Here is a 14,026-nt window from a genome sequence, read left to right as displayed (position 1 = left end):
AAAATCGGGCTGACGAAGGGCGTTAAATTTCTCAGCGGGAACATTCTTTTCAATGGCCAAGCCTACTACGTAAAGTTAAACGCAATGTCGTTTTGTTGAAATTTGAAACAATCGATTTTGAGTTTTAATTTGAAAACACAACATTTCTGAACCAATTAATACAGGACGAACACCGCGTGATCGCCAAAGTGCCTTTTTGAACAAGTATCGCCACAATCTGAGGAGAAAGGGATCTCGAGTGATGGAATGACCCTGTGGGAAAAAGTGCCTATTCTGACGGGTTTTGCTGACCACTTTTAGGTTACAACAAACCCGCCATACCGCGTCATCCCACGATACCGGGTATCAACAACGACGAGGAGGTCGATTCTTCGCTCGGGCTGGGCGAACTAGCGCAGCTGACCGTGAACAATGAGGCGGAATCGACGTACGAGGTGTCTAACGCGAAGGAACCGTACCGCAAGACCTGGAACGCCAAATACACGCTGCGGTCGCACTTTGACGGTGTCCGGGCGTTGGCGTTCCACCCGCAGGAACCAGTGCTGATAACTGCCTCGGAGGACCACACCCTGAAGCTGTGGAACTTGCAGAAAACCGTGCCAGCCAAGAAGTCCGCTAGTCTCGACGTGGAGCCTCTCTACACGTTCCGTTCGCATAATGGACCGGTGCTGTGTCTGGCCATGTCCGCGACCGGTGAGCAGTGCTACTCGGGTGGCCTGGACGGGGCCATCAACTGCTGGAATCTGCCCAACTCCAACATTGACCCGTACGACAGCTACGACCCAGAGGTGATGAAATGTACGCTGGACGGACACACCAACGCCGTCTGGGGCCTGGCCGTCAACCACACGAAAAACAGCCTCGTGTCCTGTTCGGCGGACGGCACCGTCAAACTGTGGACCCCGTCCGGGAAGATCCCACAGCTGAACACGACGTTCACTTCGGAAACGGAAGGTGTTCCGACGTCGGTAGACTTTGTACGGGACCAGTCGGACAGAATCGTGGTCGCGTACAGCAGTACGCACTGCATCATCTACGACACGGAAACTGGCCGCCAGGTGGTCAAGCTGGAGGCCAGCCAGGAGATGACCGGCAACGTCGGCAAACACATCAACAAGGTCGTCAGCCATCCGACGCTCCCGATCACGATTACGGCCCACGAGGATCGACACATCCGGTTCTGGGACAACACGACCGGTTCGCTGATCCACTCGATGGTGGCCCATCTGGACGCGGTCACCAGTCTGGCGGTGGATGCCCACGGACTGTACCTGCTGTCCGGATCGCACGACTGCTCCATCCGGCTGTGGCACATGGACAACAAGACGTGCGTGCAGGAAATCACCGCGCATCGTAAAAAGTTTGACGAAAGTATATTGGACGTTGCATTTCATCCCTCGAAGCCGTACATCGCTAGTGCCGGTGCCGATGCAATAGCTAAAGTGTTCGTTTAATGTGTGAAAAAGAAAACCAATTGATAAAATGATGAACAGAAAAAAACACACACACACATTACACGGTAACCGGTGAAAGAGCATGAAAGTAGTTGTTTTTAATTATCACGAACATTCTAGTTACAAAATATTACAAAATAAAAAAGCAAGCAAAAAAAGTAAAGCCAGCAGCAGCCGACTTAGTAATATATGCATGATAATTTCTACATACAATGCAAACAGAGAGAGAGAGCAAACTCACACTTACACGAATCACAAACACGCGCGCGAAAAACAAGTATTTGGGAGGGAATCATGCTTGAGGAAAAAAAAGAGAGCAGCTCCAGTAGAAAACGTGAAAATGCAATTGAGAGTTTCGAGAGAAAAGCAAATACAAAACATCCAACTAGATTTTATTTTATGACAATTGATCGCAGCAACCGGAGAAGGAAAATGCAAAATTTTACCGCCAAGCGTGTCGTCATCTCGATCTTTTATCAGTTGACGCAACAAGATTATCTCAAAACACTCATACTTACACACGTACACACACATTCACCCTCTGGCAAGAAGAAGAAGAAGGTAAAAACAAGCAAGCAAGCAAGTAAACGGGAAGAAATTATTGATAAGCAAAAAGAGATGTAAAGAAGGAAAACAAAAAACAAAACCAACACAGTGTTGAAACAAGTATAGAGGACTCATTCATGGATTTCAACGTGAGTTTTAGATCTTAGGTGTAGAAAGTGATAAGAAACGATATAATGAGAACAAACAAACAACAAAAAAACACAAGAGAAGGAGATGCAAAAAAAAGAAGGTAAAAAACATATGTTTAACTATGTAGACTCGTCAAATACAAAAGAAGAAAAAAAAATCATACAAGATTAGGACAACCGCGGCAGGCAGGCAGAAGTGCAAGACAAAACGCCGATCCGCCCCTCTGTGCGCGCAGAATCCGCCCTGGCCTGCCTCCGCCACTCCCCCTCCCGATGAAAGAAGCAAACAAAATAATAAAATGTATTTATTTTACTCATATATTCGTAATACGTTGTTAATTAATGATTTGATTTATTACAAATAAACCTGTAGATTAATCACGCCTTTTTCGTTTTATTTTCAGTTCATTTTCACTTCCTTGAGTTCGATTTTTTAGTTGTTTTTTTTTTTTTAATTCGTTTTCCACCCCCGAGATTCAATCTACTAATATGTGAAACAACGCTGGTCGTTGTTGAAGCAAATAGGTGTGTGCTGTAGGCAGCAAAATAAAATCTAGCATTTGTACTAGCTACTAGGGTAGGGGAACGAGAATTGGGCACATTTGCTGTGTTTGACTTGACGCTTGCAGAGATTTGTTATTTTATTTCACTGTCTGTTTTTTTTTTTTTAATTTTTGAGTTTAATTTCATGTCGACACAAATTTTACTTAATTGGAACATTCCGTTCCATCAGACATCTGGACCAGTTGCCAGTCGGTCAAAACGTTTAATTTTATTCTTGGGTTTGAAAACCATTATGTTGTTAACCAAAGTGAAACTGTTTGGCAAATTTTGCATTGTTGGAACATCCCCCGGGGCACCAAAGTATGGTCAAAGCATCCAAAATAACATAATGCTTCGTACGCATCGGAAAACATAATGTTTGATACCCAGGCCATCGCCAAAAATAACAGTACTGAAAAGAACCTTGCAGCATTCATTTCAGTTTCAGCACTTGTATTGAAGAGGCATACACAGAAAAAAATCATGGTAATATTACATCTGCGAGGGGGTACATCTTTTATGTTACAAAAAAGTGTAATTTTACCTCTGAAAATGTGTAATTTTACCACTGAGAGTTCTCTACGAAATCGGTCTTTTTTCTTAAATGCTAATTTTTTTATCCGACTAAAACTTTTTTGGTGCATACAGTATGCCCAAAGAAGCCATTTTGAATCATTAGTTTGTCCATATAGTTTGTTCATATAATTTTTTGATCGATTTGGTGTCTTCGGCAAAGTTGTAGGTGTGGATATGGATTACACTGAAAAAATGATACACGTTAAAAAAAAATTGGTGATTTTTTATTTAACTTTTTGTCACTAAAACTTGATTTGCAAAAAACACAATATTTATTTTTTTATTTTTTGATATGTTTTAGAGGACATCAAATGCCAACATTTCAGAAATTTCCAGGTTGTGCAAAAAATCTTTGACCGAGTTATAATTTTTTTAATCAATACTGATTTTTTCAAAAAATCGAAAAATTGGTCGCAAAAATTTTTTAATTTCATTTTTCGATGTAGCAATCAAAAAGTACTTTAGTGAAATTTTGATAAAGTGCACCGTTTTCAAGTTAAATCCATTTTCAGGTGACTTTTTTGAAAATAGTCGCAGTTTTTCATTTTTTTAAATTTGTGCACATTAGGGTGGCTCGGCATGAGCGATTTTACAGAACATTTTCCGGTCCCATTTGGGCCTCCAAACAACCCCCCAAAATTTTGAGAGCGATTGGATTTGACCCGGCTTTCCGCAAAGCGATTCAAATTTGTATGGAAATTTGTATGGGAAAACTCTCTTTTTTACATTTTTATTTCTAAAATTTTCATTTTTCGCTAAATTTAAAAACTAACACCGTAGAAGTATAGTCCTGAATGTCCTCTTAAATTTTCCCGAAGAAAGTATGCTGCTCCTGATCGCATAAATGTCCCATATGCATTTTCATCGATTTCGAGTTATTGATGCAGTTTGGTTCAAAATCGTGTGCTATTTCAAAAGAGCCTATAACATCCAGCACTTTGTTCTAGAAATCCGGAGTAAATCCAGTTTTTTAGCGAAAATTTAACACGTAGCCTTATGTATGGGACAAACTTCAAATGCGTTTTACTCAGCTTGCTGTTTTTGCATATGGGACATTTATGCGAACATGGGCAGTATGGTCCTATCTTGCTTCTGGAAAAAGATACAGAGTTTTTAAAAGAGGCATTTCAAAATAAGTGCTGAAAATTATAACACTGCCAGTACTTCAACTCAATGGTTCTCGGTCATAACTCAACCTATCAAGATGATTTTTCTTTCCAGTGATGTCTGGTTAATTCTAGATCTTTGCAGAACTTAATTTGATCAAATCTGTAATTTTTGCGATCAAAACCAGCGTGCGGTTCGTCGGTGAGAACGCGACAATTTATTTCGCGATTTTATGGTGTAAAACTGTTTGAGGAGCGCCTATTCTTTGTGTAAAAGCGGCACTATAATCCATTTTAGTGTTTCCTTGTGGATTTTGCTGAAAAGTTGTTGGAATTTGTGGTATTTAGGATAAATTAGTAAAACTTTCATAGTTGTCTTCGTTGTCTTCTTTTATTTTAGCATCGCGTTACTCCACTTGCAAACGTCAAATTGCGTCGGCTTTCACTTCTATCGTTTGTATCGTTTTATTTTGCTGTACGGTTTTCGAAGTTACGAGCGCGTTCAAAAAATCCTGAACTGCAAATTGGAGACAAATGACGGTGTTTTGAAGATTTAGTTTTTTAGTTTTTTTTATGTGAATTTTAGTTTGGGGCGTTCGGTGTCTTAAAGAACAAGAAGAAGTGCAGCCGAGGTGTGTTGTTGGCCATCCTATCAGCATAAAAAGCAGCTGGAAAACCTTTCTAGAGTAACGGCTCTGGATATTCTGGTCACCACGTTTACCAGTTCATTATCTGCGGAGAACTTCAGTCAAAACATTAAGGAGGAGCTTCTACTAATTTGGTGAGATCAACCCAAAAAAACTGACATTGCATTTATCATTGCCACTTAACTAAATACACGCTGATCCCATTTTTGCCTTATGGGATTGGAAGTTTAAAGATAGGTCGAGGACCCGTCAGGTTCTTGCTCTATGTTTAGGCGGGGCCGGACAATGCCCAATGGCCTCGGAATTGGACCGCAAGGAGCTCTGTCATTCTGAAATGGGTCATTGGAAGCAGCGCGAGGGCTGACACCACCTAATGTCCGGGACTGCAATAAGTTGTATCAGCATAAACCAAGTCTGATACAGATTATACTTTCCCATAATTTCGTAGCCGGCCTACGGATATTGGATTGGTTGAACACACACACACACAACAGATGCCAAAATTGTATGGGTGAACCAATAACACAAAATGGCTTCTTTGATGATAGGAAAGGCCTACACAAAGTTTGAGCCAAATAAAAAAAAATAATAAAAATGGTAGAAATCGCCCGATTTTGTAGAGATTGCTCCAATATCCTGAAAATTTTTACAGAATAAATTCCATTATTCAGCTTCCTTTCATTTTATGGAGCAATTTACAGAAAAAAATCGATTTCCAAGGAAATTTTATGTGAAAAACTGATTTTTTACGAATTTTTGTTCAGCCTCTTTTTGCGTGGCAATCCTAATTTGCGATTTGTAGGTCTTAAATAGGTGGGTCTCGTGGCGCAGGGGTAGCGGCTTCGGCTGCCGATCCCGATGATGCTATGAGACGCGGGTTCGATTCCCGCCTTATCCACTGAGCTTCTATCGGATGGTGAAGTAAAACGTCGGTCCCGGTTTCTCCTGTCTCGTCAGAGGCGCTGGAGCAGAAATCCCACGTTAGAGGAAGGCCATGCCCCGGGGGGCGTAGTGCCAATAGTTTCGTTTTTAGGTCTTAAATAGAAGCTAGAAATGGGTTGACACCCTGTAGATGCACCACCCTGTCTTCCAACCATGTCAACATTTCTTGGAATAAGTAGCTTAACAACTTTTCCTAAGACACCAACGCTTTAAAAGGTCACCAGTAGAAGTTAGGGCTTGGTTGACACCCTGTAGGTGTGTCACCCTGCATGTCAATAATTTTAAATAAAAGCCACATTTATATACAACAACTTTTCCTAAGACACCATTTTGCTAGGTTGCTTCCTTATTACGCTAAAAAATACGATTTCGAAATATCTTCCGAAGTACTGGCAGTGTTGGCATCAATGCTGTTAATCGTTGAATCAACGTCATCGATGTCGTTGATCGTTGATTTAAACGTAATCGTAATCGCAGCCATCGTTGATTTAATCGTCAACGTCAACGGAGTCGTTGATTTAAACGGCGTTGATCAACGCGTTGATTATCGATAATCAACGCGTTGATCAACGGCGTTCTTTTATAGTTTTCTAGAGTTTTTTGAGGAAAGAACGATTTTTTCAAAGATGTATTGATTGGGAAACATTCTTAAATAGATGTGACATGGTTGTTCGGGGATCCGGGTGTACCAAGAGGACCGAAGTGACCGGATTTTAAACGTAATTTAAGCCCTAGCTAATTGCTGGTCACTTCCATCTCCACTTTGGTTCCCTAGTCCTTCCAGGATTTTTCTTATATAAATGACACCGAGGATGGACAATTGGGAACCGAGATATGGTCGGATTAACACCGGAATTATTGTTCCGGCCGGTTCAGTGAGAGTTTCGCGTGACTAAATAACGACAGAATTTGTTTTTCTGTGATGCAATACTGAATTGACCACATGACCCATGTTCCAGAACCCAGATTGAGATTCGCCAAGATGTCAAACTTCATGACAGACCGGAGTAGCCTACTGTGGGTGATCAATGAGTTTCGATAGCAACCCCAAGAGATAAATCTTCCGTGTGGTGCCGAAAACCGATCGCAGTAGGTCATAAATATATTGTTTACTCTTTGAATACTAGCAGGAAGCTACTACGGTCTGTCATGAAGTTTGACATCTTGGCCGATCTCAATCTGGGTTCTGGAACATGGGTGTCAATTTAGTATTGTATCATAGAAAAACAAATTCTGTCGTTATTTAGCCTCGCGAGACTCTTACTGAACCCGCCGGAACAATAATTCCGGTGTTAATCCGACCATATCTCGGTTCCCAATAGTCCGTCCTCGATGTCACTTACAAAAGAAAAATCCTGGTTGGACTTGGGAAGCAAAGTGGAAATGAAAGTGACCAGCAATTAGCTAGCGCTTAAATTACGTTTAAAATCCGGTCACTTCGGTCATCTTGGTACACCCGGATCCCCGAACAACCATGTCACATCTATTTAAGAATGTTTCCCAATCAATACATCTTTGAAAAAATCGTTCTTTCTTCAAAAAACTCTAAAAAACTATAAAAGAACGCCGTTGATCAACGCGTTGATTATCTATAATCAACGCCGTTTAAATCAACGACTCCGTTGACGTTGACGATTAAATCAACGATGGCTGCGATTACGATTACGTTTAAATAAACGATCAACGACATCGATGATATAAACGCCGTTGATTTCAACGATTAACAGCATTGGTTGGCATGATATATAATTTTCAGCACTTATTTTGAAATGCCTCTTTTAAAAACTCTGTATCTTTTTCCAGAAGCAAGATAGGACCATACTTTCTTCGGGAAAGTTTTATAGGGCATTCAGGACTATACTTCTACGGTGTTAGTTTTTAAATTGAGTGAAAAATGAAAATTATAAAAATAAAAATGTTAAAAAGAGAGTTTTCCCATACAAATTTCTATACAAATTTGAATCGCTTTGCGGAAAGCCGGGTCAAATCCAATCGCTCCCAAACCCCCCAATTGTTTGGGGGCCCAAATGGGACCGGAAAATGCCTGTTCTGATTGAATCAGTCCATTTTGAAATTTTCCCATACAACTCCAAGCCGCCCTAATGTTCATATTCAACCTTGAATTCATCAAATATGAGGGGTTGATTTCATTTTTTTTCTCAATATTAGACCGCTGTAATTTTGGCAGCCATCGTGGATTTTTTCCAATTCACTTTGATCACAATGTGACCATTTTTTTGCGATTCATTTTATATCCGATGTGAGAGTTTGGCAAAGTCTTCGGATAATCGAGTCTGGACTGGACTTTTAGCAATTTTCCTAAATGTTTTGAAAGATATCAAATCATGAAGGTGCGGTAATATTGTGCTTAAAACTTTAATTTAAAGCTTTATCACCCATATTTTAATTTTAACTTTTTTTTGTTGAATTTGTGTCGACCGTAACTCAAGTTTCAAAATTAAACACTATGAATTTATCCAAACCTTCGTTCGTATGTATGCCAGCAAGGTACTGAGAGAACAAGCAATCATTTTCATCTCTATCATTCATTCATTCGATTATATACGACGTTTAGAAAAAAGTACGTTATATAGCAAAAAAAAAACAAAAGTAATAATGCAAGTTCATAGGAAATACTCTCAAACGTAATAAGCAAAGCGTGTAATCTTGTATAGTAACGACAAAAGAAAAACATAGTACATTATAACTAACCAGAGCGTAAAATATAATATAAAAAGAATCTCATCATTAGCATACATTTCCTATACTGAAACACTTCGTTTGCCTCTCTCTTTATCTTACTGGCTGAACACTCGATCTAAAATTCAAAACACAAACAAAACCCGAATAAAAATCTCTCATCCAAGTTATCTCTTTCGAAAAAAAAAAGATGGATAGCAGTTATGATAATAATAGGTAATAACAACACTTTCATATGAATAAAATTCAACATTTTCAAAAAGCCATTGTATATTTTGTGGGAAAATTACTGGACTTTCCCAAAAGTTGAGAATTTACTGCAACACAACACAAACATACGAGTTAAGATAGTTTTTAAAACATACAAATACAAAATACGCTCCTCCACAAAAACTCACACATACACACAAAGACACACACTTAATCCGCAGTGGGAGCGGTCATGTAATATTAACTAGTAACATAATTAATTAACAAAACAAAAGCAACCGACAAAAATAATGCAAGCTGTTGTCTCTCCAAAAAAGAAAGCAAGAAAAAAATAACAAGTCGATGTCGTTTAGCAAACTACAAACAAACAAAAGAAACTCACATAAAACAAAACAACATTAAGGACCACCCTGAATGTCGTACGTGCACACAGAGACACTCAACACACAGTCCCACAAAGGAAGGAAACCAATAGAAGGATAACATTAAACAAATTAGCTAAAACAAAACAAACATAGACTACTCGTATGATGATAATTGAAGAAGAAGAAAGAAAACCAAACGAATGAAGTAGCAAATGGTGTAAGGCAGCAATCTCCGGAATAAAAATTATGTGCAAACTCAAGCAAACAACTGTTTAATGATAGAAGTTGGGGCGCAATTGAAGAAATATGACGAACAATGCAAGAAAAAGGAAACCAATAGCACATCTACTCACTGCAAAAAAGAAAACAAATAAAAAAATACAAAACAAAGAGATGTGAGAAGTCATGCATCAGTCATTGTGTTTTATCTGTAATATATTGTATCAAAACTATTTGAGTAATAAGCCGTATATAATTTAAAAGAAAACAAAGAAAAGCCACGAAAAAAAACAAGTGAAAACTACACATAAACAATAATGAATTAGATCGCCTATAACCTTTAAATAATGAATAACGATTATTGAAGAAGAAGAAAAAAAAATTAAGAAGAACTCTACAACAAAACAAGAACAGCAAACTGCAACAACAACACAAGGAGAGAAACAACAACAAAGCAAAATCGGAAAAAATAAATTTATTGAAGTTTAAATAAATGGACTAAAATCAGCAGCAGTTGTTTTATTTCCAAAATGCTTATCCGCCTGCACTGCCTCTGCCGTTCTACGCATATGGTCCCCTTGGAACGAGCTGTCATGTAGGACATTTCCTGTCAAGGGGCCGTGAAGTTTAATTTTTCAAAATTGAATTAAAAATCCTCGTTCAAAGAGTCATTGTACTCTGAAAAATAAGCTTTGTCACAGTAAACAATAATATCAGCAATCTAAGCTTCATTTTAAGACCCAATTTTCCATACAAACATTAGAGAAAACCCATTCGACCCTGACTAAATATTAAAAAAAATCAAAGTGCACGTCTAGAACTTTTTTTTTTAGAAAGGTCCAATAAACCAAATTTTAATTTTTGATTTTTGGGTGTTTTTTTAATACCCCTGACTCAAGACGGTTTCAAAAACACCCAAGAAGTAAAAACTGGAAATTTGGTTTATTGGACCTTTTAAAAAAAACTCCAGATGTGTTTCTGAGGACCCAAAACTTCTGGCTTCCACAGTCATTTTGTAGGTCAGTGTTAACTCCAGGTTTTCTAGTCCCTTTGAGCCGGCCGCGTAAAAATGGTCATCTTCGGAAGCTAATAACTTTTTAGGGAAAGTTTTTTTTTTCCAAATTCAATGAAGATCTTAGTACTGAGAAATGGTGCCCTTCTCAGGTAAAAACTGAAGCAGTTTGTAGACCACCCTATTAAAGATGTAAAATGGCATGTTCACTTGAATCAACGGAAGCATGAGTTGTGTTTGTTTACTATGGGAGAAATAATTTTTTTTCGCTTAAACCCAACACTGAACCCAGTTACAAGAAACGTAATTGGACATGTCTTCTACACACAAAAAAGAAAACCCAAAAAGAAACTTTTTTAAAGTCCAATGGATTGCGCCAGCCCGGAGTACACGTGCAGCGTCACGAATCCGATGGCCGCGGTGATGAGTGCCTTCAGCGACAGCCCGAACCAGGGCCCGGCAGACAGAGCCTGCAGGGTACCCTCGAGCCAAACGCCACGGAACGAGATCGCAATGAGCAGCGCAATCACCAGCGGGACGAACTTCTTCTCCAGATCGTGACGGGAAAACAGCCACAGCAGCGTAGCGGTCGTGAGATGTTGAACGAGAAGAATGTTCGATTCCAGGCAGCGTTGGATGTAGATCCAGGAGAATTCCGCTCCGCGAGCACCGACCCAAAGCATCAGTCCACGTGACAGAATCACTTCGGCCGTGGCCCAGCCAAGTCCGGCGGTTATAAGTTTGCTGTGGCCTTTGCCGGGAATCTTCGACAGGACGAACGCCAACCCGAGCAGGTCCACGAGATCTACACTACAACGGAGGAATTCCTGCAAAGAATATAGCAGGATTAAGAACAGTCTTGAATACCAACCCGAACCACTTCAACTTACCGCAACCACACTGAACTGATCGTCACCTGCTAGCAGGGCATCCGGGAAGAAAGTGGCCAAAACCAACATCTTGCATAGCTGAGTAAAGATGTAGATTCCACCTGCCTGGATGCACTTCCAGAATGCACCATATTCGGATCTGTGAAGGGAGAGGGTCAGGTTATCAGTGGAAATTGGGTTAATTAAATTAATGACTAAAAGTTCGAACCAAAATAAGCCATCATACTCACAGCCCGGAATATTTGTAGGTCATGTAGTAGGGCACATAAACCAGAGCCACACAGTTTCCGAAATGGTATAACGTCATTTTGCACCAAATCCGTGAAAATTTCTAGTGAATTATCAAACTTTTAATCAAAAAATAGATTTTTCCTCGATCAGGCACGTCCAGCAAGACCTCTTCCTCACCGAAAAGGTGTCATGACATTTCTACGCCCTGTGACTGAGGAGGTTTTTTCTTCTTCGACTGCCACACTGAAAAAATACGGTTGATTTATTTAATCACCAGCGAGTTTGCAGACTTATGTTTGCTTGCAGAAATCAGTTACACTCAAAATCAGAATAACCCTTAAAAGGGTACTTTCTATCCTTTTTTCAAGTTTACCCGTCGTCACCCTTTTGAAAGGGTACGAGGGCGAAACCCTTCAAAAGGGTACTGGCCCAGTACCCTTTAAAAGGATACTGGTCATGGAGCGGCGCGCTCACTAGCGACATCTATGAGTCAATTTTGTTTTGTTGAAACAGTGCTGCCATCTATTGTAATTTTTCATAATTTCTTTAAACATTAGATTTTATCAGGAAAAAGTTTTTTTATTGTTTTAAATTAATATTTACAGTTCAAAATAAAAAGTAATCCTTAGTAAATCACATGCTTTGAGTATTGCGCTGTTCGGTTTAAACCATGCACTCGCGATCACGACGTAATCGGCTCGCCGCGGGATGAACGTCGACTAGGACTTCATCCAATTCGAAGAGAATTTCGAACAGGTCCGTCCAACCGGCGCACCTTCGCGCTGACATTTTCCGCCGGCTGGGACATGTGGTCAATCATAATGGTTAGATGACGCACCTTGTGTGCTATCCGGCCGGATGTTGCACATTCAGCCATCCGGGAAACCGGCATATTTCTGCAATAAGAACGCCTGTAACCAAAATGACAAAAACAAAACCGACCAAAACAAACTTGATTGCAAGCGATTTTCGATGCCCCCTGTGTGCGGATGTCACAGTCTTCTACGACGGAATGGTGGTAGATGGACAAAATTGGCCAAAATCTGGAACAACACCGGTAAACTAAAAAAAACGTTAAAAAACACGCACCACGCACGAGCACGATCCAAAACGTCAAACAGATTTAAGTACCGAATTTAGAAACTAGGGCGGCGCTAGTGGTACCTGTTGTAAAGAAAGTTACCCTTTTGAAAGGGTAACGCCAATGAGGTGAATCAAACGGATAGTTTTAACCCTTTTAAAAGGATAAAATGTACCCTTTTGCAAAGGGTAAACCTCGACTACCGTTTAAAAGGATACTTTTAACCCTTTCAACCGGTAACTTTATTTTTGAGTGTAAAAACAAAACCTACCGAGATTTTCCCAAAGATTTTCCAGCCCAACCCATGGATCGCCCACTAAGAAAAGGAACGCCCCGATCGGCTTTTTGTCACCCCGATTTTATTCAACCATCAGACTGATCGGATCGCTGCATTTCTCAGAGGGCAGTGGGCATTAGATGGCGGCCTTCGATATTGTCTAGCCAAACATTTGAAAATGACGAATAGTATAAATCAAAATAGTTATTGCTGTGTTAATGATGACAAGCATTCTAGAATCATTAATAATTCTTTAAAAAAATGTTTAGAAATACACAATTTTCTAAGATAATTCTAGAAAAGTTGGAGGGAGCGTGCCGCGACCTTATATTTAAATCATTAAATTTGTCGATTTTTCGAATCTCACCAAAGTTCTAACCATGCACGCTGATGCAAGCATAATAATTTAACCCGCCGACTCGCGTTGTACGACAAATAATTGAGCTCATACACAGGTGAGGTGAGGTGAGAACTGTTGCTTCCGGAAGATTTGCCGGGTAGTACTGGACCGGGGACTGGCCAAGTCCCGCTGTTTATGCTTCCGAAAAACTCGCTGCAATCTCCGGCAGGGAGTAACCGACCAAGTGCTGAAACATCCGTGATTCCGGTGATTGTGGCGGAGCTGGTCTTTCCGAGCATCCTTCGATAACCTTCTCCGAGGACTGGCCCACTCCCGCTGTCGACTCGCATAGGGAATCGAAGGAAACGTGCTTGTGTAGAATCCGACCTTTTGTGGACTCACAATAAGTTCATCGCGAAGGCATTAATCCAGAGTCTCTAGCGGATAGGGTCCTTCGGGAGCTTGTGTTTGGAAATCCGTCCCGTGTCGTTATTTTTTCATGTAAATCATTTCAACATTATGAAATTATGCCTTTTTTACCACAAAATCAAAAAAAAATCAAACCATCCACATTAACGACCCCCGGGTCTTTTGTGGTCTCTATTGCAAGTTTCTGCTCGAACCTAGGAGTCCGAAGGCTTGAATGGGGAGAACACCCAAACCTCTTTTTACTCCAAGGAACCTTCCACCCCAGTGTTTGAACTGACGACCTTTGGATTGCGAGTAGGCTTGGTTTGG

The 14,026-nt window shown here is 40.2% G+C and overlaps 2 protein-coding genes across 7 annotated transcripts in view; one reads left to right on the top strand and one right to left on the bottom strand.

Moving 5' to 3' along the window:
• LOC120430942 (striatin-3) overlaps window positions 1-2,532 on the top strand; it is a 50,798-nt gene extending 48,266 nt beyond the window's left edge. For all 6 annotated transcript variants that reach the window (XM_052708966.1, XM_052708969.1, XM_052708964.1 and 3 more), the window contains exon 7: window positions 301-2,532. In XM_052708966.1, the coding sequence (XP_052564926.1) occupies window positions 301-1,454 (1,154 nt within the window). In that variant the 3' untranslated portion in view covers window positions 1,455-2,532. The remainder of the gene's footprint in view (window positions 1-300) is intronic.
• Window positions 2,533-10,700: 8,168 nt separating this feature from the next.
• LOC120431192 (transmembrane protein 147) lies at window positions 10,701-11,786 on the bottom strand. The gene is made up of 3 exons (XM_039596334.2): window positions 11,590-11,786; window positions 11,360-11,498; window positions 10,701-11,296 (listed from the first exon to the last, which is right to left on the bottom strand). The coding sequence occupies exons 1-3, from the start codon at window positions 11,664-11,666 to the stop codon at window positions 10,826-10,828; spliced, it is 687 nt and encodes a 228-aa protein (XP_039452268.1). The 5' UTR covers window positions 11,667-11,786; the 3' UTR covers window positions 10,701-10,825.
• Window positions 11,787-14,026: the final 2,240 nt, after the last annotated feature.

This window comes from Culex pipiens, chromosome 2 (genome assembly GCF_016801865.2).
Source record: "Culex pipiens pallens isolate TS chromosome 2, TS_CPP_V2, whole genome shotgun sequence".
Classification (NCBI taxonomy): Eukaryota; Metazoa; Arthropoda; class Insecta; order Diptera; family Culicidae; genus Culex; species Culex pipiens.
This window is presented reverse-complemented; position numbering and strand designations above follow the sequence as displayed.

What these genes read in the sequence shown, in the direction of transcription:
- LOC120431192 (XM_039596334.2), bottom strand. Translation starts at nt 11,666, where the DNA reads ATGACGTTATACCATTTCGGAAACTGTGTGGCTCTGGTTTATGTGCCC. An exon ending in ACCTACAAATATTCCGGGCT is followed by an intron (nt 11,499 to 11,589) that starts GTGAGTATGATG and finishes CTCCCTTCACAG; the next exon opens with ATCCGAATATGGTGCATTCT. An exon ending in ATCAGTTCAGTGTGGTTGCG is followed by an intron (nt 11,297 to 11,359) that starts GTAAGTTGAAGT and finishes TATTCTTTGCAG; the next exon opens with GAATTCCTCCGTTGTAGTGT.